This window comes from Gymnogyps californianus, chromosome 13 (assembly GCF_018139145.2).
Source record: "Gymnogyps californianus isolate 813 chromosome 13, ASM1813914v2, whole genome shotgun sequence".
Lineage (NCBI taxonomy): Eukaryota > Metazoa > Chordata > Aves > Accipitriformes > Cathartidae > Gymnogyps > Gymnogyps californianus.
In genome coordinates, this window is record NC_059483.1 from 17,931,855 (window position 1) to 17,954,597 (window position 22,743).

The 22,743-nt window shown below is 38.0% G+C and overlaps 1 protein-coding gene across 20 annotated transcripts in view; it reads right to left on the reverse strand.

Moving 5' to 3' along the window:
* PBRM1 (polybromo 1) overlaps positions 1 to 22,743 on the reverse strand; it is a 61,698-nt gene that overhangs the window by 9,278 nt on the left and 29,677 nt on the right. For 13 of the 20 annotated variants that reach the window (XM_050904840.1, XM_050904839.1, XM_050904830.1 and 10 more), the window contains 12 exons: positions 20,597 to 20,873; positions 19,387 to 19,492; positions 17,473 to 18,115; positions 16,388 to 16,599; positions 15,078 to 15,263; positions 13,167 to 13,324; positions 11,966 to 12,232; positions 10,412 to 10,557; positions 9,943 to 10,100; positions 9,098 to 9,281; positions 7,641 to 7,851; positions 3,480 to 3,681 (listed from right to left, as the gene is read on the reverse strand). In XM_050904840.1, coding sequence (XP_050760797.1) covers positions 3,480 to 3,681; positions 7,641 to 7,851; positions 9,098 to 9,281; positions 9,943 to 10,100; positions 10,412 to 10,557; positions 11,966 to 12,232; positions 13,167 to 13,324; positions 15,078 to 15,263; positions 16,388 to 16,599; positions 17,473 to 18,115; positions 19,387 to 19,492; positions 20,597 to 20,873 — 2,750 coding nt within the window. Of the gene's footprint in view, positions 1 to 3,479; positions 3,682 to 7,640; positions 7,852 to 9,097; positions 9,282 to 9,942; positions 10,101 to 10,411; positions 10,558 to 11,965; positions 12,233 to 13,166; positions 13,325 to 15,069; positions 15,264 to 16,387; positions 16,600 to 17,472; positions 18,116 to 19,386; positions 19,493 to 20,596; positions 20,874 to 22,743 lie in introns of all 20 variants that reach the window. The other 7 variants (XM_050904832.1, XM_050904846.1, XM_050904834.1 and 4 more) reach the window with 4 other exon arrangements.

A 22,743-nucleotide genomic window follows, 5' to 3' on the forward strand; every position in this document is an offset into this window, starting at 1 on the left:
TGCAAATAGCAGATAGCAGTGCCAGCCGGTGGCCCGTTTATTCTTGGGCTCCCTATATATTTTACTACTGATGCAGCTGAAAAGTGGTGGCAAAGTCGGGAAGCATTTGCAAAGTTTCCCTAGTGTAGACAGGTCCTTAGTGTTTGGAACATAACAAGCAGCAGTTTGATGAACCAAAAATATTTTTCTCTGCCTCTTTCTGTCATTTTCCCCATTTGGTACCCTTTGAGCTATTATTTCTTTTTTTTTTTTTTTTTTGCTGAAGATGTCTAACTCACATTGTGCTGCTCACTGGAGGTCATGTGTGTCCTTTGTACGATGAATCTGGTCATTATCTCAATCAAGTTTCTCACTGTGACTGCAAGAACAAAAGATCTACTGCAGGGGAATCTGACCAGAGGACAATTTTATATTAAGGGAAGGGCAAAGGGTCATGGGAAGAAGAAAGAAAAAAAACAAAACCCAAGCAAACAAAAAAAGGAGATATACTGAATGCCCACTCAAGGTGCTTTGGGGGCATGCAAGTTGCTGATTTGTTTACTCTGAACATTGTATCTGACTGACGCAATGAGGAACAACAAAGAATAAATGAATGCAGCATACATCTCCAGCAAATTTTAATAACAGTGAATGCAGGGCTAGAAGTTCTCTTGCAGTTGGTGAAAGATGAAAACTGCCACTAAAACAGCAATCAAGGTCCTCTGTCAAACAAAGGCTAAGAAGAAGTTCATCAAGGAGATTAAGTTACGCATCCTGCCAATGTTACTCATTTTCTCTAGTATATGACTTCAAACGTCTATCACGCGTTTGGCTCCTGTAGAACCTGTTTGTGCAGCTTCTAGCACTACTTCCATACACTGAAAGACCAGTTTCATTTTCAAAGGTATTTCCTTCCTTTTCACTTCTGTCATTTCAGGAAGAGATGACGACGCACAGAAACTCCTAAATTTACTACAGGCAACTTATATATGACTGAGCACAAAATACACAAGACATTTAAAGCTAGATCCTGAAGTAGAAAAATGGAGATAATCCTCTTCAGAGCAGAGCAAGCATTTGGGGAAAAGATGAAACAGCTGTTCTGACTCTCATCTACTTTTGGCCAGCTAAAAAAAAAAAAGGTCAGACAAAAGCAAAAGTTCTGGAGACACTCTGATGAATGAGAAATTACTGTTAAGCGTTCAGCTTTATCAGACTTCATTCAGAGTGCTGAGCTTTGAAGGACCTGACATAGGACAGTACTTGAGTTTTACCTAGCCCCATCCATGCCGTGACTGCCACAGAACTAACAGATGAAACAACACTGCCAAAGGGAACTGTAGCAGGTGTCTAAAAGTTCAGCCTTGAGCATTCACCTCAATACTAAACCCAAATCGTTTCGCCCAAGACTTGAGATCATTCAAACAACATTTCCAACACATCTCAAGAGACAGAAAAAAGACCTTCTGCTTTGAACAGAGCTTTTCCTTAAAACAGGCCTTTACCTCAATCCCATGCATTATTTTATTTTATTTTGAGGAGTTTTCACAGTGCCGTTAGCCATGCAGGCATTTCCAATGCAGCCTGTTCTTTGCTCAACTATTGCTAAAAAAACAACTATTACCCTGCATATATGCCAAATGAAATTTTCAGTGGGTTAAAATGGATCTAAAATGCAAACTACTTTTCACCAGAACATGGAAAGGCACTTTTTCACTGAGGTGTCAAACCATGCCTGTTCCTTGCTCCCTGGTGCACATCCACCCTAGAGAGCATGTGAATTTTGACTCGTCACAGTGGAAGGAGAGGAGTTTCTCTCCTTTCACCCATGGTAAGCAAACACAGTTTGGACACTTTGTAACCCCATCCCAACCCCTCAAAAACAAATAAAAGTAAGTCTAGTTCTGGGCAGACACCAAGCCAGAGAAACTGCAGCCCAAAATCCAAAAGCTTTGGCAAATTTTAATTGAGAAAGAGGATTAAAATGGAAGCACGTAGGCAATCATTAACACAGTGGACAGACACTGTTGCTACCACTACATTACAGCTATGTCTTCCTGCAGAAGTGCAGGACGTCAAGCTGCTCTAAGCTAGGAAGCGATGACATGCTAGCCATCCTACTGCTTAAGAATTAGGCTGTAAGGAGGGATCTGTCAATAAAAAGATACCACGTGCACCTAGAAAGGCGTAAAAGGAAACTACAACAGGAAAAAAGTAAGGCCATAGTACTTTCACAAAGAAAGAGCATTACCATTTCCCTTCACAGCATTTGCAAAGAAAACTTGCACATAGCCGAGTGGTGCTATATTACTCTCCAGAAATGCAAAGAGGTACTACTGCAAATTCAGAAAGGACTGAGGCGGCTGAGAGTTGGAAAGTGATAGCATGCAAACTTCTAGTTTGAAGATCAAAGCTGCCTTTAAGTTATGAGTATGCAGAAAACCTATCAAATCTCATCTTTAAAAAATCAAAGTTATAACCTAATTGGGCAATAACTTTCGAGGGCATTGAAACTTTCCTATCCAAAGTAGCATTTTCTTCCAATAAAATTGCAACAGTTGCTTAAAAAAATAGGGTTTATACTGAAAGTGTTGACTCATTATTAACTAGAGTAATAACTATGGCGGTTAAGCCAATGTATTTGGCTTGGGTAAGGGCCTGCTGTTAAGGATCAATTGTATTTTATTTTAACCAAATAAAGTTGAAACACAATGACCAATATCGGGGGGGGGGGGGGGGGGGGAGAGCGCGAAAGAGAGCAAGCGAAAGAGACTGAAAGCGCACGAGAGAGAGGGAGAGAGCGCGAGAGCGCGAGGTGGGGGGGAGAGGGAGGGAGAGAGAGGGAGGGAGAGAGAAAGAGAGAAAGAGAGAAAGAAAGAAAGAAAGGTCTGAAGTATCTCATGTCTATGAAATATTCCTAGGCTTACTTCAGGATATGAAATCTCTCAACAAAATCAGTTACAACAGTTGATTAATACTGAGACTGAACAATAGGTCATATTTACAGTATCGTAACAGATTCGGTATCCTTGATTTTACTCTACCAAAGCTTTTTAGGACTCTAAGTACTGTTAATCAAAGAACTTTTTCCCGCTCCGCTGTAAGCCTTCTTACCTGCCGCTACAGCTCTGAAGAGCTTCTTGTCCAAAATTCCCCCCAGTCCTCCTTTAAGGAAACTTTCACAAACCATTTTTCCAACTGACTTCCAGCTCAGGGGCTTCATGCCCCTTTACTGCTAATTTGACCCCATTTTCTTGGTCTTTGTTCATTTGGTTATTTGTGGCAAAGACATTTAAATTATCAGTTGTGCACTACATAACTTAAAACATGCTCTTTGCTCCTCTTCAGTCATCTCTCAATATGAACTTCTCTTTAAGGTACGTCCAGAACATAAACATAAATATCTTCTTTTATTAAACCTGTCATCTGAATAACAGTAATGAATGCGTTGAGAAAGAAAAAAAAGCAGAAAAGAGTTTAGCAACTTAGTTTTTATTTACCTTCATATTCTGCTTTCTTTGTTGCTTCCAAGTTTCTCCATTCAGTTCCTACAAGCCTGCTGAGCTCTCCAAAGGAGTAGTCTGGGTGCTGAGCTTTAATCACAGCTCTCATCTCGCTGCTAAATAAGATGTACCCACTCATGTTGATCTTCCTTTTTGATCCCTCCTTCTTGGTGCTGCCCTTAACAGACTTGGGAGTGGACTGTGAGAAAAATCAGTTATGACCACAAGTGTACAAAAGAGAAGCTTCTCAACATACACAATTCAAAGCTGTAAGAAACAGTATTTTAAAATATTCCTGCATTTCTCTTGAACATATTTGCACAAGGACCATCCAACCTTACAGCCCCTAAAGAGAGACTGCATCTACTGATGCATGACAAGAGCATACGCACACACTTATGAAAAGTACATGGCGGGGGGGGGGGGGGGGGGGGGCGAGAAAGAACATCACAATGTTCTGATGCTTTTCAACGCTTCCACACATAATGCCACCTTTATAACTGAGGCTTCAAAAAATTCTCAGTAAGACAATACAGAATGCTTACTATTAGCTAAAATCATTCCAAACTGAACGAGAGGACTAAGAAAGGCTGAGTAGCACATAAGTGACTACTTGGAAGGCCAGAAGAGAATAAAAGTAATTGTGTTAGGTCACAGATTTCATCCATTATGCTGTTCAGAAATACTGCCAACACAAATTGAGTAAAACATTTTATTTGCCATTGCACATTTTAGGGACAAGCTTCCCCATTTCCTCCTCGGCCTTTGCAACCCCTACCCTCCCTGGCTCCATCTTCCATTCTTCTCATCCCTAAATGCTCTCTATTTTGCCTGCCAGACTTTCCTTTCTCTCTAGTGTTCACTTCTCATTAAATAAGTAGCCATTTCTCCCTGAAAAACCCAAAGCCCAGTTTTGCTGATCACTGTTTACCTGCACAACAGGTTCACATTCTTATGTTGATGGGTAACAAAAATTCTGCTCCTTTGCTTTTCCCACCATGGATGCTCCTGTTGAGAGCTCCTTGATGTTTCCAGCCATCAAAAAATTTAACCTATTCTGACAACCACTGAGATACCACAGCTGGAACCCCCCTTTTTGAAGGCTCCTTCCACCTATATTTGTCACAGGAGACCATAATTCACCCATACTCTGATCACTAAGGCCCACAAATGTATCATCATACCAAAACCCTCCAAAGGCCCTTTTCATATCCTGCACATTACAAATTTCTCACATCTTGAAAAGTGTAATTGTTTCCAAATACCTGGCGGGGAAAAAAGGAAAGAAAAATATATGCAACTGTTTTCTTCCTATCCTGAAATTCCACTTTACTAACTCCTTCTACTTGCCAACTTTGACCCTGCAGTTCAACACTTCTCTCAGCTAAAAACAAAGCTTCAGCGATACCAAGATGCTTAAAAAGTCTTGCTCATCAATTTAAGCCAAGCATTGGATAAACTGAGGCATACTTGTATGTTATTCCAAACTTCACTGTATTAATTTTCAATACTTAATGTTTTCATTATGAACCTAAAGACAACACTTGTCTTTTTGGGAGGAAGTGTTCTAGGTTTGTCTCTAAGATGGAGGAAGTGAAGAAAACTCCACGCAGGTTCTGGGATGACACACAGGGCATGTACAACTCATCCTGGCTTCTCAGGCAAGCCCACATTGGCAGATGGAGAGCTCTCCATTCCGAAACAGGAAAATCTAATGATACATTTGGCCTCTTACACATCTGCACTTAGATAGCTATAAGTTTATCAGCTGGTTTTACCTTTATAGTGCTTGCAACAGTTTCCAATAAGGGTAATCTGATGTAAAAGCCTACCCATCAATTTGGAAGGGCAAATAGGACTTTGAGAAACTGTAAGAATTCTGAATTCGGTTCCTGTATTCTCCGTTCTTTTACATCTCCGATACAACCATTTTTAAATGAACAGAATCTTTTCCATTTGAGTCAGATAACTGCATATTCAGTTTTAGATGTGTTAAGAGAAGAAATAAACCAGGACCCCCTTTTATGCCTTTTCTCAGCCATATTGCTAAAGCAAAAAATGAAGTTGCACATCTTTTTCTTTTTTAGGTTCGACTTGATTCACAGCAAACTGCAGCAGGAGAGCATCATCCACATATTTGTCAAGCCCCACAATACCACGTATTCACTTGTCTTTACTCCTTTTATCCTTAGGTGTAGTAAGAGCTGCTTTGTTATCAGGAGAAAAAAAAGTTCAAAGACACTTTTCACTTGGGACATAAATAGAACAGATTATCTGAAGAAGAAAGTTTATTTCTGTGCTGTATGTTAGTTATCTCTCCACCAGAGTTAAATTGTGCTCTGAGTGTCAACTCAGACACAACATGCCTTTTCTTTCCAAATCAGCAGTGTGAGGAATCTGCCAGGGCACTTGTGTATCATCATTCACTTCTTAGCATGCATTGGTATTGATCCTTTTCAGTCTTCCTTATTTGTTGGGGTTTGGGGTTTTTTTGTTTGTTTGTTTGGGCTTTTTTTACTTCAAGTTCTAGACTTAAGAGTTCACATCTGTCTAAAGGTATATACACATATGGTGGATATATCCATTGAGCCTGACTTCACACCAGGTACCCTGAAAGCTCTGCAAGACTGTCCCATTACAAACAATTAAAAAAAATTAAAATAATGCAACTGTCAACCTGGCTTTTTAAAGAGATATTATATATTAGTATTTAAATAAAACTTCTCAAGGGAATCTGAGCAAAACACAGCTATGTAGAAAGACAGAAAGCAAAGGAGATCAAAAGACAGCGAATGCTGCAGAAGGCAGTTTGAGGACATCTTTAACGTCCAATGATCCCTATTTAAACTGCTTTTGGCAGCTGCCATGCTTAATAATGGTAATATTTTAATTTACAGAAAGTTACCTTCCCCTTCCTAAAGTGTTACACTAGTTGGTTAATGCTGATAACATGCTTTCTATTTGTAATACTCTGCAAGAGTTTTCATGCTACTTGTGAAATTCAGCACCTTAAAACAAGAGCAGCGAGACAACTTTACACAGGAAAATGCATTTGGTGGTCTGCCCACATGGCAAAAATCACAATCAAACCAAGCTAAAGCTTTCAATTTCATCAACTCTTTTTCATGACATCCAAAGACAGTTATTTCTATCCAAGGGTCACATCCTTTCTGCAACTACTAATGAGGTTGTCACTTCACAGTCAATGTAATGCAGCAGAAATCCATATTGCTGGTTACAAAAGTGTCTGAAACTCCCTCCTGTTCCCAGAAGGTCATTCCCATTGCCTCTTTAATGCTGACATTAGCTTGGATGTGGCAATGCGATGAGACAGATAAAGGGTTTAATCCAGTTGCAAACAAACTTTTTTGGTTAGGTTAATTTCCATTTAAAGCAGTTCCTCACCCTGCTTCGATACTCAGTTACATGAATACCAGGGCTTGTGTAAGAAATACAGCAAGAGAAGGAAGGGGATCAAATGTCCCCCATTTAAGCAGCAGCGATGACTCATGCCGCATTCAAGTGGTATATAACCACACATGATTCCTCTTTTACTTCCTATCCATTTATCAGCAAATTAATACTAAAGCTTCTAGGACATCCAGTTCTTCTAACTTTTTTAACAAGTTCTTATTTCCAAGTAAGAATGGTAACTTAATGCTAAAAAGTGATTTTTTTTTCCTTTGAGGATGATGCACAGCATTTTCTAAAAATGTAGCAAAACCGTAACACCCAAAATGCTACCTTTTTTCAAAATTTAAGGAAAAGCTTAAAAATGGGTGTTAGGTAAATTGAGAATTACAATTAAACCCTTATATCCCAACTTTATATTTAATATAAGGACCTGATATTTCTGAACAAGTGTCATAGAAAACCTACTAATTAGAAATAACGTTAACATATCACACAAAAATGTACCCTAGATTTTCCTCAACTGAATGATTTCCTTTAAAAATGTTTTAATGGACTTAAATATTATCACCTGGATATCATACTGAATATGCCAGAACTGTTCCGTATAACTTATTCCATAGACTCGTAAACTGAAGTATAAATCTATTCTGTGTATATGAAAATGTTACTGTTTCTTTGTTTATTTGGGTTGGGAAAAGAATGTGGAATATAAACGTTTAAAGGTTTCTCAAGGAAGATCCTTACCTGTGGTGGAGTATAAGGCATTATATCCAATTCGCTAGCTAAAGGGGTTTGAAGCTGAGGCATAGAAGGTGTTTCAGTCATATCACCTTCCTCTTCTCCCATCTCTTCCATGTCCTCATCACCTCCTTCCAACTCAGCAAATTTTGCTTCTAGCTGCTGAATCTTCTTTTCCAGTAGTGGAGATGGTTCCTTCTGAGGAACTATGGGTTTTCTGAAAGGAGGAGGAGGAAGACAAAAAGCAGATGAAAATACACTCATACTTTACAGAAGATAGCAGATATTTTTGAAGAGAAAACCAACTTTTCTTCCTTATCATTGAACAACATGGAAACAATGGTGAATCAGGATGTGCTTGTGCTTCCTTTCAGGACACTGAGCAGAAATCATTCAGTGTCTCTGGCCAGTGTTCATTTCAGTCACTTGTTTGAAGGATTTTTTTTTTTTTTTTATTTTTTATGAGTTAGAAGGGGATTTCAATGCAGCAAATACTTCATTTCTGCAATAGAAGGCAGTTAACACCACATCTTCCTTAGATTTTACATTTTACTTAAGTTAGAACTTAATATTTTTATTAATATCAATGTACACCAACTGGAAAGCTATTTGTTACCTATAATGAGGACTTAAGTATTTTAACAACATCCAAGAGAATTTACCAATCTGATAATGTAACGACTTTTCCTAAAGTCAGGAGAAGAAAAAGAAAACATCCACTGGTATTAAGACCATGAAAAGACTGATGTTATCTGGACTTCTTCCCAAAAGTCTGATGAGTCAAAATTCACCTTCTCCTACAAATATGACTTTTATATATGTATTGGGTCTGGCTGGGATGGAGTTAATTTTCTGCATAGTAGCCTGTATGGTGCTGTGTTTTGGATTTGTGACCACAACAGTGTTGATAACACATTGATGTCGTAGTTACTGCTGAACAGTGTTGGCACATTGTCAAGGCCTTTTCTTTTTCCCACTCTGCCCCTCCAGCAAGCAGGCTGGGGCTGGGCAATAAGTTGGGAGGGGAGACAACCAGGACAGCTAAGCCAAACTGACCAAAGGGATATTCCATACCGTATGACATCGTGCTCAGCAATAAAAGCTGGGGGAAAGGAGGAGGAAGGGGGGACATTCAGGGTCATGGCATTTGTCTTTCCAAGTAACCATTATGCATGCTGAGGCCCTGCTTTCCAGGAAACAGCTGAACATCTGCCTGCCGATGGAAAGTAGTGAATTAATTCCTTATTTTGCTTTGTTTACACATGCAGCTTTGTTTCACTTATTAAACTGTCTTTATCTTGACCCAGGAGTTTTTCTTCCTTTTGCCCTTCCGATTCTCTCCCCCATCCCGCTGCAGGGGATTGAGCAAGTGGCTGGGCGGGGGCTCAGCTGCCAACCAGAGTCAGTCCACCACAATACAGAAGAGTGCTCAGATGACCCCCTCATTCCCATCACCTTTTTACCTAAAATAGTATATTTCATCATCTACAACTTTCGCAGAGAGTGAAAACCTCTTCAGCCCTTTAAATTTCTTCATTTGTTTGTCACTTTCATTGTAGCGGCTCTCACAAAGAAAAACATCGTTTTCCGAGATTTCTGTTGGTCTGCAGGAGAGGAAGTCTTTGAATGACAGAACCACACACTTTCCTGCAGAAATGAAAAAGCTGAGTAAGAAGGCAGCCACACTTGAAGACATTTTACAAAAAGTGTGGAAACTCAAGTTTTTGCCAGTCTCGTAAGTCTGGAAGATTCCCCGTATTTGGTACAACTATGGAAAATACACCAATTGATATCCCTCATCCACTCATGAGAAACCTACACGAACCTAATGCAGCTTTTGGATTTTTTTAAAGAACATGAAAACCTGCAAAATAACAAAACCCCATGATCACTAGTCAGTTAACTATATTTAGCACAGCATCATAACTACAAAACAAAGTATATACAAGTCATCATCTTATGTAACAAACCAAATTTCAGTCTCCTTCTGGACCAACTTTCCAGGTAACACATACTGGAATAATTACATTAATAAGCGAGAATAATGGAGTTTTCTGTTCTCTGGCTGCAGACAATGTTCACTTTGATATCATGTATGTAATTCCCTTATTGTAAGAAAGCTTCCTTATAGTGAAAATTCTCACTACAGGTCCCCAAGACAGGAATGCATATTAGAAATGGACTGAATAATCTCTCCTCCCCCACTCAATATGAAAAAACCATACTTGGAATCATAGCTATAAATCACTTCAGATTGTACAGGAAAAGAAAGAGAGTGTCCATTGGATTTAAAGTTGTTAATAACTACCCAAAATGCAAGTCATTGGACAGGTCTCCTCCAAGTTACTCAAAAACACTTCCTTCTTGTAGAACATTTTAGTTGGTTCATGTTCAGTTTCTTCAGGATGTATAAAGATTGGACCAAAGAAATATGCAGCTCCATCTCGCACCCACATCTTTTCAATTCTGGAAAGAAAATCAAACCACTGACATAAATGAAAGGCCATCCCTCCTAAATGAGACAGCTGGACACACTAGGTTGTTCAGGAAGACTATCAGTAAAAAAACGAGTACAGAGTAACAGCCTATTCCAACTGTACAACTGTATCACCTTTTTATTAGGTGGCTAAACTTCTACCTCCGTCTGTTAAGAGCTTGTAACATTTAGCTTCATTCAGATTTTTTTCCCATGCTCTTTCACACTTTTTGCAAGAAGCCTGTCTTTTGTCCAAGTTATTTTTGTAGACACAAACTGCAAATAAAGAAGTTGTACCTACCTTCCTACTCGAGGTCGCACTAACCCATGTGATTTTATGAAGACACAGTCCCCAACCTTAAGCCACATATCATTGTAGCAGAGCTGTTCAAAGTAATGGCAACCAGGTTCTCCATTGGACATTTCTACCGGAACATCTTCTTTGTCCTGCAGAAGAATGTGCATTTAGAAACTTGTGGAAGAAGGAAAACCAAACACATAAATAAAAAGATGCCAGGTGCAAGTAAAAGACTCTGCTCTATCTTTATGTTACCAATAATAGGCAAACACTAAACAGAGTTGTACACGTGAAAGTGAGAGGCCTTGAAATTTAAAAATGAAACAGCAAAGCCAAAGATACCCTCCATGTATGTTGCAAACTTTCCTATTTCACAAAGCTGTAATTTCGCCAGAACAGTAATCTACAGGTCCTCTTTTGTTCTACTGCTTCAAAGTTAACTGGTCAAGCCAAGCCTTGTCAGCTTATTTTGATGGTTTGTTTTAAAGCACAATAACATGCTTAAGAGGCAAGAATTGAGTATATGGCCAAGTTAACCCACACAGAAGTTTAATGATTCAACTCTCATATACCATAACATGAACACTCCATATATTGCTTGCAAATTCATACCATTTGCCCTATTTAATTTCTTACTTTGTAGTCAAAACTCACATTGTGCCTCATTTGACCTTTTAGTTGAGGATTTCAGAAAGCCAATGGGAACACAAGCTATCTCCCCGAGGTGTGGAAGGAAAAGACCCTACAAGTTTTCATTCTCTCGGTAGAAATAATTCCTTCTTTTGTCATGATGTGAATAAATACAATAATATATACTAAGTGTCTGATTAAAGCTGACAATGAGTGTGCCGGGTATTCTGTTCTGAGGTTCTGTTACAGAACTCAATGTAAAGTGGATTTATTTTACGACTCTAAGTTTATTTTTTTATGGCTCTAAATTTATTTTAGATAAATTTAATTCAATTTAATTGAATTTAATACATTTATTTAAATGTATTTCTTTTATGACTCTAAATACAATAAAATAAACCATTTACCCAGTATGTTGGACAGAAATATTCTTAAGCATTTCGACAATAAACTGCTCAGTTATCAACCATAAATAGGTCACAAACAACAGAATATTATGTATTGCTTACTGCTGCCTAGCTACTGACCATTTTACTGAAACACTACATAATAAAGCATTTCAGCATTGACATGAACTAAAATTAGACTTTTAGTTCTACTGATTCTTTAGGCTTAAGGCAAGCTTTACAGTAAAAGTGTAATTTTCTTTTCTGAAGTGGTAAAAAAAAAACCCAACCCTTTCACATGATCACAAGAAAGCATTCGTAGAATCTAGCAAATGCGTACACACTTTATTTTCTGTTTAGTCTGTTTAGATTTTGTTTGTATTTATTTACAAATGTGTATAATACAATCTATTACAGAAACATTATATTTATTTATATTTTATTGTGTCTGGATGCAGTGAAACCAAAGTCATGAGGGCTCATATTTTGTCATTCTTTATCTGTCAAACATAATCGATGTTACACTTGTTATCTTACATACCTTTTCAAGATGAAGGATATTTTCTCCCACCTTACTGTCCTCCAATGTTTCAGCGTGTTTCTCCTCATCTACTTTGTCTGTATTAGCAAACACAGAAGCAACACGGACCACAGGCAGGGGCACGTCTCGTGGGACAAATCTTACAGAGCTTACAGGCATAGTCCACAGTTTAATCTTTTTAAAAGATTTTGTCTTTGCAGAATAACGTGACTCGCAGACATAGACATCCTCATCTCTGAAGTTTTCAGGACACAATTTAAAATATTCCTGCAGATTGAAGAAAAAATATAAAATATTTCAGCAACACACACACACCCCCAAAGACACACAGTGAACTCCCTCTCATGTTTCCTGTTTTTTTTCTAGGTTTCTATCAAAACCACTTTCAGACTAATAAAGCCTTTCTGCTGAGTTCTTTTCTTCCAGTTTGACATCCAAGTTACATTAAAAATTAAAAGCAAACAAGAAATCCCACCCTTAGAGAAGAGGCTAAATTCAGCACAGGTTGTCATGTGAGAAAAGTTAGGTTTTATTTGTGTACCAAAATGGTATGTTAACAAGTGCTAGATCTGCAGCCTAAAACCACCTTTACAAGATTTCTGAGCTTTGACTTGGAAAGAGGACACAATCACCAAGTTGGGCGGCGGGGGGGGAGAAAAGAAAAGTAAGCTCCAAACTCATTGATATGTGACCGTGATACCCATTCATGTACTCAGCAGCTGTACCACTTTGTTCCATACAAACACACTACCTTCAAAAAATGGGCTGAGATAGGTATGTTACAAACAAGCCAAAAATCCTCAGCAAAAGGATAATGTGGAATCAAACTTGAGACAGAGATGAAAGACCTCATCCTCTTACCAAGCCATTCAAGCCTCTCTCTTTGCCAAACCTAAATCTACATGCTTTTATGGGAACCTTTAAGAAGTTACCTGCAATTTCTCCACTACGTGCTCTGAAAAATCAGTTAGCTAATTATCTAATAAGCACATGATTCTACAAACCAACCAGCACCAGGAAACACCATCACTTGGGTGAACTACATATCTCACGAAGCAAATGAAGAATACAAACAGTACACAGGAGCAAGTCCTCTTTTATTTAAGTATTAGTAGAATGTCTCTATGTTAGAATGCCTACAGCTCTTCAAGAGAATAGCAGAGAACATTTGCTTAACCAGTTAGTCTGGATAGTCTCTCACCTTGACAAACATGACCACACATTTGCCTAAAATTTTGCTAACAGGAACTTTATTGTAATAGTCACTTTTAAAAACTTCTTTCTCCAAGAATTTTCGTGTTGCAAGATGAAACGTTTCATTTGGTCGATAAAACCAACAACCGTAGAGCCATTTCTCTCCTTTAAAAAAAAACCAGAACAAAACAAACAGAAGGGAGAAAGAAAGAGAAAAAAAAAAAAAAATGTAAAATGGCATATTCTCCAGTGCATGAGCAAGAAAAAACAACTGTAGACTGATTGATTAATCAAATAACCATGTAGTCATTTATACTGAGAGTAAACTTTTAAAACAGAACAAGATTCCTTAACTGTTTCAGGTAAGGAAAATTAGGTTGCTTAAAAAGCCTGCCAATTGTTTTTCCCCCAGTAAAACCTGACTCAGAAAAATAAAGGAAGAATCAGTTCTTATTTATAAACCTTGACTTTCAGGCCTTGAAATGGCTTCAAAGTCTACACAACAATCACCTGATTATTTGGAGAACCTTGGATAACTGGTTTCAAGTTTTTTAAGAACTATTTCTTCCATGTTACGCTGTGACAAATTCAAATTGTTAACAATGATTTATAAAGAAGTTACAAATATGTACTATTTTTCTAAATCAAAGAAAATCTGTAATCTGTAGACTGAACCAGAATAAAAAGTGCTATTCACTTCCTCCATCACAGACAAACGAACATAAGAAACATCCAACTGGCCAATGCCAACTGGCCAACCCAAATACACTGCATGCAACTGAGTGACCAGGACAGGCTATTAGGAGAACGCATTCGATCTTGGCCACTCTACGTAACTCATTCCACTCCTTCTACAGTCATTGCATTAGGGATGTTAGAGAGCTATTCTCTTTATCTGGCTATTATTTGCTGGTTAGTCCCTTTATTTGGTTTAGACCTGTTGTACATGGACTTGTCTCACCCATTTTTGAACCTGCTGATATAATCTCCCTCCACAAGCTCCTGGGGAAGCCAGGAGGCTCACTACCCACTGCATTAAAAAGCCAAACACTTTCATGTGTTTTAATCTGATTTATTAGTGTCAGTGAGTGCCCTCTAACTCTAGTACTGCTGGATTTGTTGAATAATATTTCTGTATTCACCTTATCTACCCACTTCATGATTTTGCAGACCTTAATTATATCCTGCCTTACATTTCTCCTCTCCAAATTTAAGTGTCACGGTCTTTTTAATCTGGCCTTGTAACATATCTGTTCCATCCCTTTAAAAAAAAGTGCAACGAAAATGGTTAACTCCACTATACCCCACTGTAGCTCTCAGCAACTGTAGTTTCCAGGATTGCTGAGAATGCATCATGCTTATCTGATACTCTTGCCATATCTCCAGCCTTCCTTACACTTAAGAGAAGTACTTGCTGCGAACAGAAGGCATCACTGATGAGAAAAAACAAAATAGTACTTGTTGTGGCTTGATTTGGCCTAGGAAATGCAAGATTCAGCTCAATTCTGAAATTTAACAAAGGCAAGTTCTGAAACTGAGTTGTTCTGTGGAACATTTGCAGTTAAACATGCCCAACTTTGGCTCAGATTTCTCAGCACAGAAAAACCCCATGTGTTCTTCTGCACCTAAATTACAAGGAGCCCATCCCATTTAGAAGAGCCTGTTCTCTGGGATGCTTACAATCTGAGGGTAGGTAGAGATGGACAACAAAAAAGCGTGTGCTGATTCAAGAACTTTATATTTGTAATATTCTTTGGAACAAAGAAACTCAGAAACAAGAAAAATACTCACCAGTCCACACATACTTCTGTAAATAAAATAAATAACATCTACACAGAAAAAGCTGAAATTAGAAGTTTTAAATAGTAGTAAGAAGAAGTTTCACCATATTGTTTTCCTATAGCAAAGACATCCTTACCAGCTGAATCTTCCCACAGCCTCTCAATACAGACTATGTGAGGTTGCAAGTTGGCTTCAGCAGGCTCCACATACACATAATCTCCTACATGGTACATGCTGTTCTTGAAGCTGCAATCCTGGCTGTAGGTCCGATGCAAGCTTGACAGCCCAGATGATCCAGAAGAATCTTCACTCTTTTCAGCTTCTTATTTCAAGAAGGGAAAAATAAATGTTAGTCATGCCACATTTCCATGTTAGCCAAGATTACTGATATGAATGCCCTCACCCTTTGCTGAGTGCAGAAGTGCCACGTGCAGAAATGCCACGTGACACCTGATGCGTCCCTCTGTCACTGACTTCCAGTGTGAAGGAAGGGTTTAAGCATGTTTTGTGCTGCTAGTCTTTCTACTACTGGTGCTGCTGAAGGTTGGGTTTCCCTTCTTCAGTTAAATTTTATTGAGCCCTCCCAGTGAGTGAAGAGGAACTCAACGAGAGCACTGAGCTCAGAACCCTTCAGAAAGCCACGTTTTGCTTTCTTTGGGGTTTTTAGCTCTGAAAGGAAGACAGAAGAAGGGCATCACAGCTATTGTCCCCTTATAATACTGAGTCTGGTTGGAGCAACCAGACTTTACTGCTGCTGACATCAGTGCTATGTGGGAAGATGAACCATGTTAGAAAGACAATTCAAGGACAAAGAGCTAACAGCTCTGCTCCCATCTGTGGAAAGGAGCAATCACAGAGCTTTATTCATTCCCCTAGACATGCTCCACAACAATTATATGGACAGTAAGAGCCAGGAACTGTGAAACACAAAGGACTTTCACAGTAGGTTTCTTGCCCTACAATATAGTGCAAGCCCGTTCCTCTTTACACTCACAGTAGCCAAGTAAGAAATGCAAAAGGCTTACTTAAATACCATTTCTTTGGCAGTGTTAAAAGCATGATCAGAGACAACACCATGAGCACATCAAGAAACCAGTATTTGTCAAAAAGGAAACGACTAAAAGGTCAATTGGAACAGTCATTGCTAGGTTTATTATCAGCAGAAAGCTATAGTAAGAAACTATTGTTTTCTTTTATAATATCCTTGAAATAAGACTACTGGTACCCCAATGTGTTCTGACTAAATGGAGTTTACATAAGGTTAGTATCTACCTATATCTCTTTCTTAAAAGCCATCTGGCCTGGCTGATAAGGATCCTTGGTGGACAACCAGACTACTAAGGTCCCTTCAGTAGGCAAAGCTGCAGCAACAGCAGAGCATACATCATATGCATAGGTACAGTTTTCAATTAATACATCTAAAATTAATGAAAAGAAAGTAGCTACCTCTCTTCTCCTCCTCTCTTTTGAGCTTATCCTCCTCTATTTCTTTGGGCAGCTTTTCCTTCTTTTCCTTTTCCACATCATTGTGAAGATGCTTGGTGGTATAGCTGAGAGCAGGTGACAGAAGAATCTCTCCATTCTTACAAAGTTCATCTCGAATTTTAATAAAGAACTGCTGAAGTTCGACCGCATCTTCGTAAATCTCTGAATCAGTCCTGTCCAAAAATACGTACAACAGAGCAGAAACATAGTTTGTGCAGTCAAACAGGATTCTAAACACATACCCATCAATCACCACACTTAGTGATAAAACTAAAGCTTCACTCTACCAATAGATTTCTGTGCTTACTCATAATAAACAGCAGCAGACACTAGCAAGTCATGCTCCACCTGCTATTCTGCTGTCAGTTTGTATTATAGTTTACTCAAAACAGTATTTTTGTATACATCAGTCCTAAAACACCAGAAAAATCAAAGGTAACAAGTTGTGACCAAAACTACTTGCCACTGGACCTCTACACTCTGTTAACTTCTGAAAACTTAACTAAAAACAGTATTATTAACAAAACTGACTTATTTTAATTACTCATACTCGTTAGTAGATGTTTTAATATCGTTTTTTACCTCCTCTCCTTCAGAGTCACAATCTCACCTGCACATCTCCAAGTACTCTATCTAATTCAAGAAGTTGCAAGTGTTCATAGTTCATAGTTTTTGCACAATATTATCATAATTCATACAACTGTGATTGCTCCAAAAGAGTAATCCACTAGTCAAGCAGTTAGCGAACAGCTCCTTCTCTTTGTTTTTTTCAATTTGAAAGTTAGCACAAACGTGGTTTTCATGAGGTGTGCCTTTGGAAGATTAACATCAAAATTATCTCATGGCAGAAATCTAACTTTTTCCTTGTTTTTCAATGAAAGCATACATTCCACTGAAGACCCGATAGAGCTTTTGAGATTTAGTTTTCTAAACACCCATATCAAGGAAAGCAAACACCTTAAAAAAACTTCAGCCTTTGTTTAACGTTAACATGCAAAACTCACGTGATAAGACAAAGGATACCTGAAAAATATGGCTTCGCTCACCTGTTCATTCTCCTTGCCCTCTCCAGTACCTCAAACATATTCTCCTGGAACAAGTCCAATCTTCTATAGCGATTATTTTCAACATTTTTTCGGATAATATCAAAAGTCAGAGGAGGTTTATTTGGGAAGTTGGGATCAACAGCAGGAATCTCAGCTAAGGAGTCGCTGTAGCATCTGCCCTCATCATCCTGGTGGCTCATAACCGATACAAAAAGGTTATGGATAAGTTCCTGAATTAGCAAAGTGACATTGGGCACATGAGAATCCTCATCTCCTTCTATTTCTCTCCGAGTTTCAAGCAAAACTTTGTGCAGGACCAGGGCATCTTTATAAATCAAAGATTCTGGCTCATTGTATGTGCAAGCGTTATTGAACATCATTACAAAGTCCTCTACCATGGAATCAATATCCTGGTATTTATTTGCCATCATATGACTTCTGATCTTTTCCATGTCAACGGGCTTCTTAATGGTTACATAATAGTCAGGAAGTTCAGACCGAGATGGCAGCCTCAAGAAGATGGCGCTCAGTCGCCTGCCTCGTTTATCCGTGTAATTCTTAACTGCTTCATACACCTCATTCAATTTCTGTTGCATTGGAGTCATGTATTTCGATTTTTTAGGAGAAATCCCACTTTTTCTACCTAAGCAGACAAAAAGAAAAAAAAAATCATTACAAAAACAGAGCTTGCACACTTCTTTGTCCATCTCCTTTCCATTGGAGAATTGTTTATTGAAGAACCACTTTATGGTATGAGCAGAAGACTCACAACATGGAGCCCTTTCCAAGTTGCAGCTTCCTTTATTTTTCATAATTCTATGAATACTTTTTTTTAAAATGTTATTTTTGGCAAACACAGAATCATATGTTACTACGTGGTCCACCTGGTGAAGATCTCTTCAGACTTAAGCATGGAAAACATCTTTTTGTACCTAATGTTATTAATAAACTCCTCTAAATTCAATTTGGTCTTACTAGCTCTACACGAATTTCTCTCTACAGCTGTTAAAAATCCAGTCATCACAGGGTTTTTGCTATCACTAAAATTAAGCATTCTAAATACTATCAGATTCCTTTCTGACAGGTTTATGCCAAATTAGAGTGGATTATTACGGATAAAATGTAAAATAAGGCCTCCCATGGGATTATCAACCAGATTAGCTTTTTGATTAATTCAGGATCTCTGTTACCGTACTGTATAGTCTCTGCCTGTGAATTCTCTACTACCTGTACCTTACCTAAGAGCTGCACATTTCTATTTTCAAGAGGGCTGCGTGCAGTTATTTCTTTAAGCCTTTCTGTGCAATTTTATCCTTCTCAGTTTGCTAAGTTCTGAACACATATTAAGGGGACATAAGATTTGAGTAGTAAAAAACCTAGTTTGTAAGGGCAACAGCTCTAGGAACAGATGTTGGAAATTTCACTTGTATGTTTTTCATGGCTTTCAATAATTTTCCAAATAAAGCTCACATTTCTTTTATCATTCTGTGGAAATCCCAGACATTTGACCAGGGAAATTAAGAGCTTTACTAAGTTTGAGAAACACCTGACTTGTAAGCAATCCCAGTAGCACACATTAAGTGTGCTAATGAAGTCTTACTGAACACATAATGCAGCATCTAACATTTGGATAACACCGCATGACTAAATGCCAGTCATTCCAACCATTCCTAAGTTTTCTTTCTTCATTATAAGTTACTTTTCTTAGAAAACGCTATACGCAACAACTAAGTTCTATTATATGCACATATAAACACACCATTGCTGTCGTGACTTTGAAAATATAATTCTGCTTTGCATGTCAGTGTAAATTTGCAGATCATGTCTTCTATTCTAAAAGGAAGATCTGTTAATCAGTATTGTTGCGCTTTTGTAAGTGTTGAAATGAGACAGCAATGTACAAGGTTGCCTTACTTAGCTTTAGTTTAGGGGATGCAACATCATCATCTTCAGCTAAGGGTCCCAGTTCTTTCCTTTTTTCTTTAAGGATCTTTTCCAGCATATGGGCATCATTGTATACCTATTAATCAGTAAAGTAATCAAAAAACAAAACAAAACAAGGTTTACTGTGTTTAGACTAGTTTAGAACTAGCCCCCAAGAAACATTTAAATGTTAGATTGAAAAAGCTGAATGCAAAACCAAGTACTTGATTAAAAAGAAGGGCTTATTTCTTAAACATACACCTTTACTAGACTTATACAGGTAAGCAGAACTGATGAACACCATCTAAATCAGGGATATATAAATCTTGAATAAATTATCCAATTAAGCTGCATTTCTATTCCAAAGACTGCAAAACAGCAAGGTGCAGTTGTCTTATCAACTTCCTCATCAAACCATTCTGCTGAGCAATGAAAGATCTCTTGAACTATTGTGATTCCATCAAGGTACAAAGGACTAGAACAGTCCTCCTGGGTCTTCAAATCCAACCCCGGTGAACACAACCTCATCATAAAGTCCTGTACAGTAGCTGATCAAGTTCCTCATTAGAAATAGCTGGAGGTTTCTTATCACCAACTCTGTTCCACAACATCATGCTTGCTGGCTGAGAAACATCACAATATAGAAACACCCTACCATATATTTGTAAATGAAAAAAAAGTCCTTTCAGACTCCTTTTGCTAGGCTAAACAAGTCAGGTCTTCTAGTCTGATCTTCCACACTCTCCACTTCCATGAAAACAAAGCTGGTTTCCTTCCAACTAAGACATCCCTTCTCAGAGGTTCTGAGCTCCAAATCACATGCTGATGACTGTTCGCTGTGCAAATACCTTCACGTGATTAACTGAGGATGAATAATGAGAATTTAGTAACCAGCTTATTTTTTTAAAACATACTAGGAAACATTCAGCTGACATTCTTTGTAGTGGAGGAACAAGTTTAGCTAACAGGAAATAAGTCTAACCTTCGCAAAGGAGCATGTTGCATTTCATGTTTATACAACTATAGACGAAGACAGAATTTAAAACATCAGCAGAAAGAAAAAGTCATATTTCTATTTTAGTTGAATAAACAATTATCATAAATAATGTGAGTAATAGTCAGAGCTAAACCATCCTAACATAACTTATATGTCTGCAAAGAAGCAGAGAGGTTAAGCGTGACTGCAGAATCAAAACAGTACCTGGGAGCCTTCCTCATTATAATGCCTTGCATTTCGGAACATGAGCTTCATGTCTTCAATCATGGCTTCTTCTCCTGTGTACTTATCATTGCGGATGTTGTGTTCTATCATTTTCAAGTCCATTGGCTCCAAGATAATTTTATAATAGTCTGGATAGTCCTTTTTGGATGGCTTAACCATAAACAGATCACAGAGCCGTCTGCCTGTGCCCGGTTCTCGAGCTTCCAGAACTGCATTGTATAAGATCTTCATTCGTTGCTTTCGTATATTCTTTTTACTGTTAGGTTAAGGAGAAGAACAAAAAGGAAAAGAATAAATGTCAGGGGCTCTTTTCGCCACTTCCAACACTAATATCAAAACGACATTATCCTCCACCACAAAAAAACAACCACAACCACCTAAACACACAGACAAGAAGTTCAACATTAAGACAGTGTACTAGAAACATAGGTCCATTTGCAAATAATGACAGCATCATAACCAGCAGTCTGCTAAATAAACAGGAAACCAACTTTAAGATATGATTTTTCTCTCATTCACCTTAAGTGTTCTACAGAACAAAACAAATAACTAGTTTTCAAAAGTGCAAAGGTCAAAAGGAGCTCTAAGCACTTTCCAGCTGCAGAGAAAACAGATCAGTCAGGACTAGGCATCTGAATCCAAGACCGCAAGATCTAGTGCAAACAGGGAAAAACCCCTCAGACAGTATCTTCATGACTACCTCTGCTCAATACAGAATATCAAAGCTTGAGCTATTTATCTCAGAGTAATTCTGTATCTTCTTCAGTATCAGATACAAGAAAATAAGGACATCAAGAATGCAGTAGAAAGAAGGGTCTGAATTGCTTAAATATCTGTCAAACACAGTCATATGAAGATACAAGTCAATAAAGCTCACCAAAACTGCAAAACCAGGTAGAAAATGGCCACGTACATGCTATCATCACAAACTTTATAGTCATCCTATGTGTAGCTATTATGGTTGTCTCAAGAAATCTGACAGCACAACCAAGACACAGCTTATCAGGAAAACAGTTACGCGTGGCTCCCTGTACATATACTACATGATCTATAAGCAAATCAGATATGGGAGAGGAAAGCTTATGTTAATACTGTGTAATCTCAGCTCAGATACCGTGGCACTCTTAGAAATGCACGCTCTACAAAGCACTTTTAAAACAGCTTCCAAATTGCAATCTCTGTAAGACTTTTTCAAGTAGATATAACTTTGACTATATTATCTGTAAAAACAACAACAACAACAAAAACTATCTTCATTTGCAGAATATGCAAAACATCACTGTACAATTTGCTAGAAACCAAACTGCATCACAGATTTTCCATCATCTGGATCTTTTCCTCCTACATTTAAAATATACCTAATCCAGCATAGCCTCATGCCTCGGATACCTCTTGCTCCTTGGTGAGGTCAGCAAAATAACTACTGAAAATTAATGTCACAACATGTGAGAAAATTCAAAATGTATCTGCTATAGGTTAAAAACTTTTTTTTCTGCATTATCTTCACTTTTGGAAACTGCTAGTTAGTGGTTCACACTAGTAGATGCAATTCCAGAACAGAGACATGCTTCCCAATTCCAGATTTTAACATGTTTCCAAGTTTCAACATTTAGTTCAATGAAAGTAGGTAAAGCAAAACCAAAGCAGAAATAGTAAAAGGCCTGCCAATAGTCAAGATTCAGGTCATGCATCTGATACATAAAAGAGGACATTCAAACAACTTTCTTCCATGTCACTATTATTTTTCCAACGGGATGAATTTTGCCTGGGTTATTAGTTTCCTTTTTCAGTAACATTTTGGAATTCCTCTCAGTGCTTCACTTCTGCTATCAGCAGCATTTACAATCTTCTTTTACTTCCTATCATTCAGCAAGTGAAACTGACAACAAGCACTGAACTGACAACATCAAAAGCATTTTCAGGTTCTCTTCAGGCACGAAGAAAATAAAACCATTTTGATTTCCTTTACCTATGAACACAATTTTTTCTCTTTTACTGTTCTTAGATGACAAGACCTGACAGATTTTTTTCTTTTAAGCATTTCAGTATTCTCTTGCACAAGATGATCAAAAGGAACATAGGGTTAAAAGGACACTGATGACAGTTTGACTTGCTCGATTAGGTTA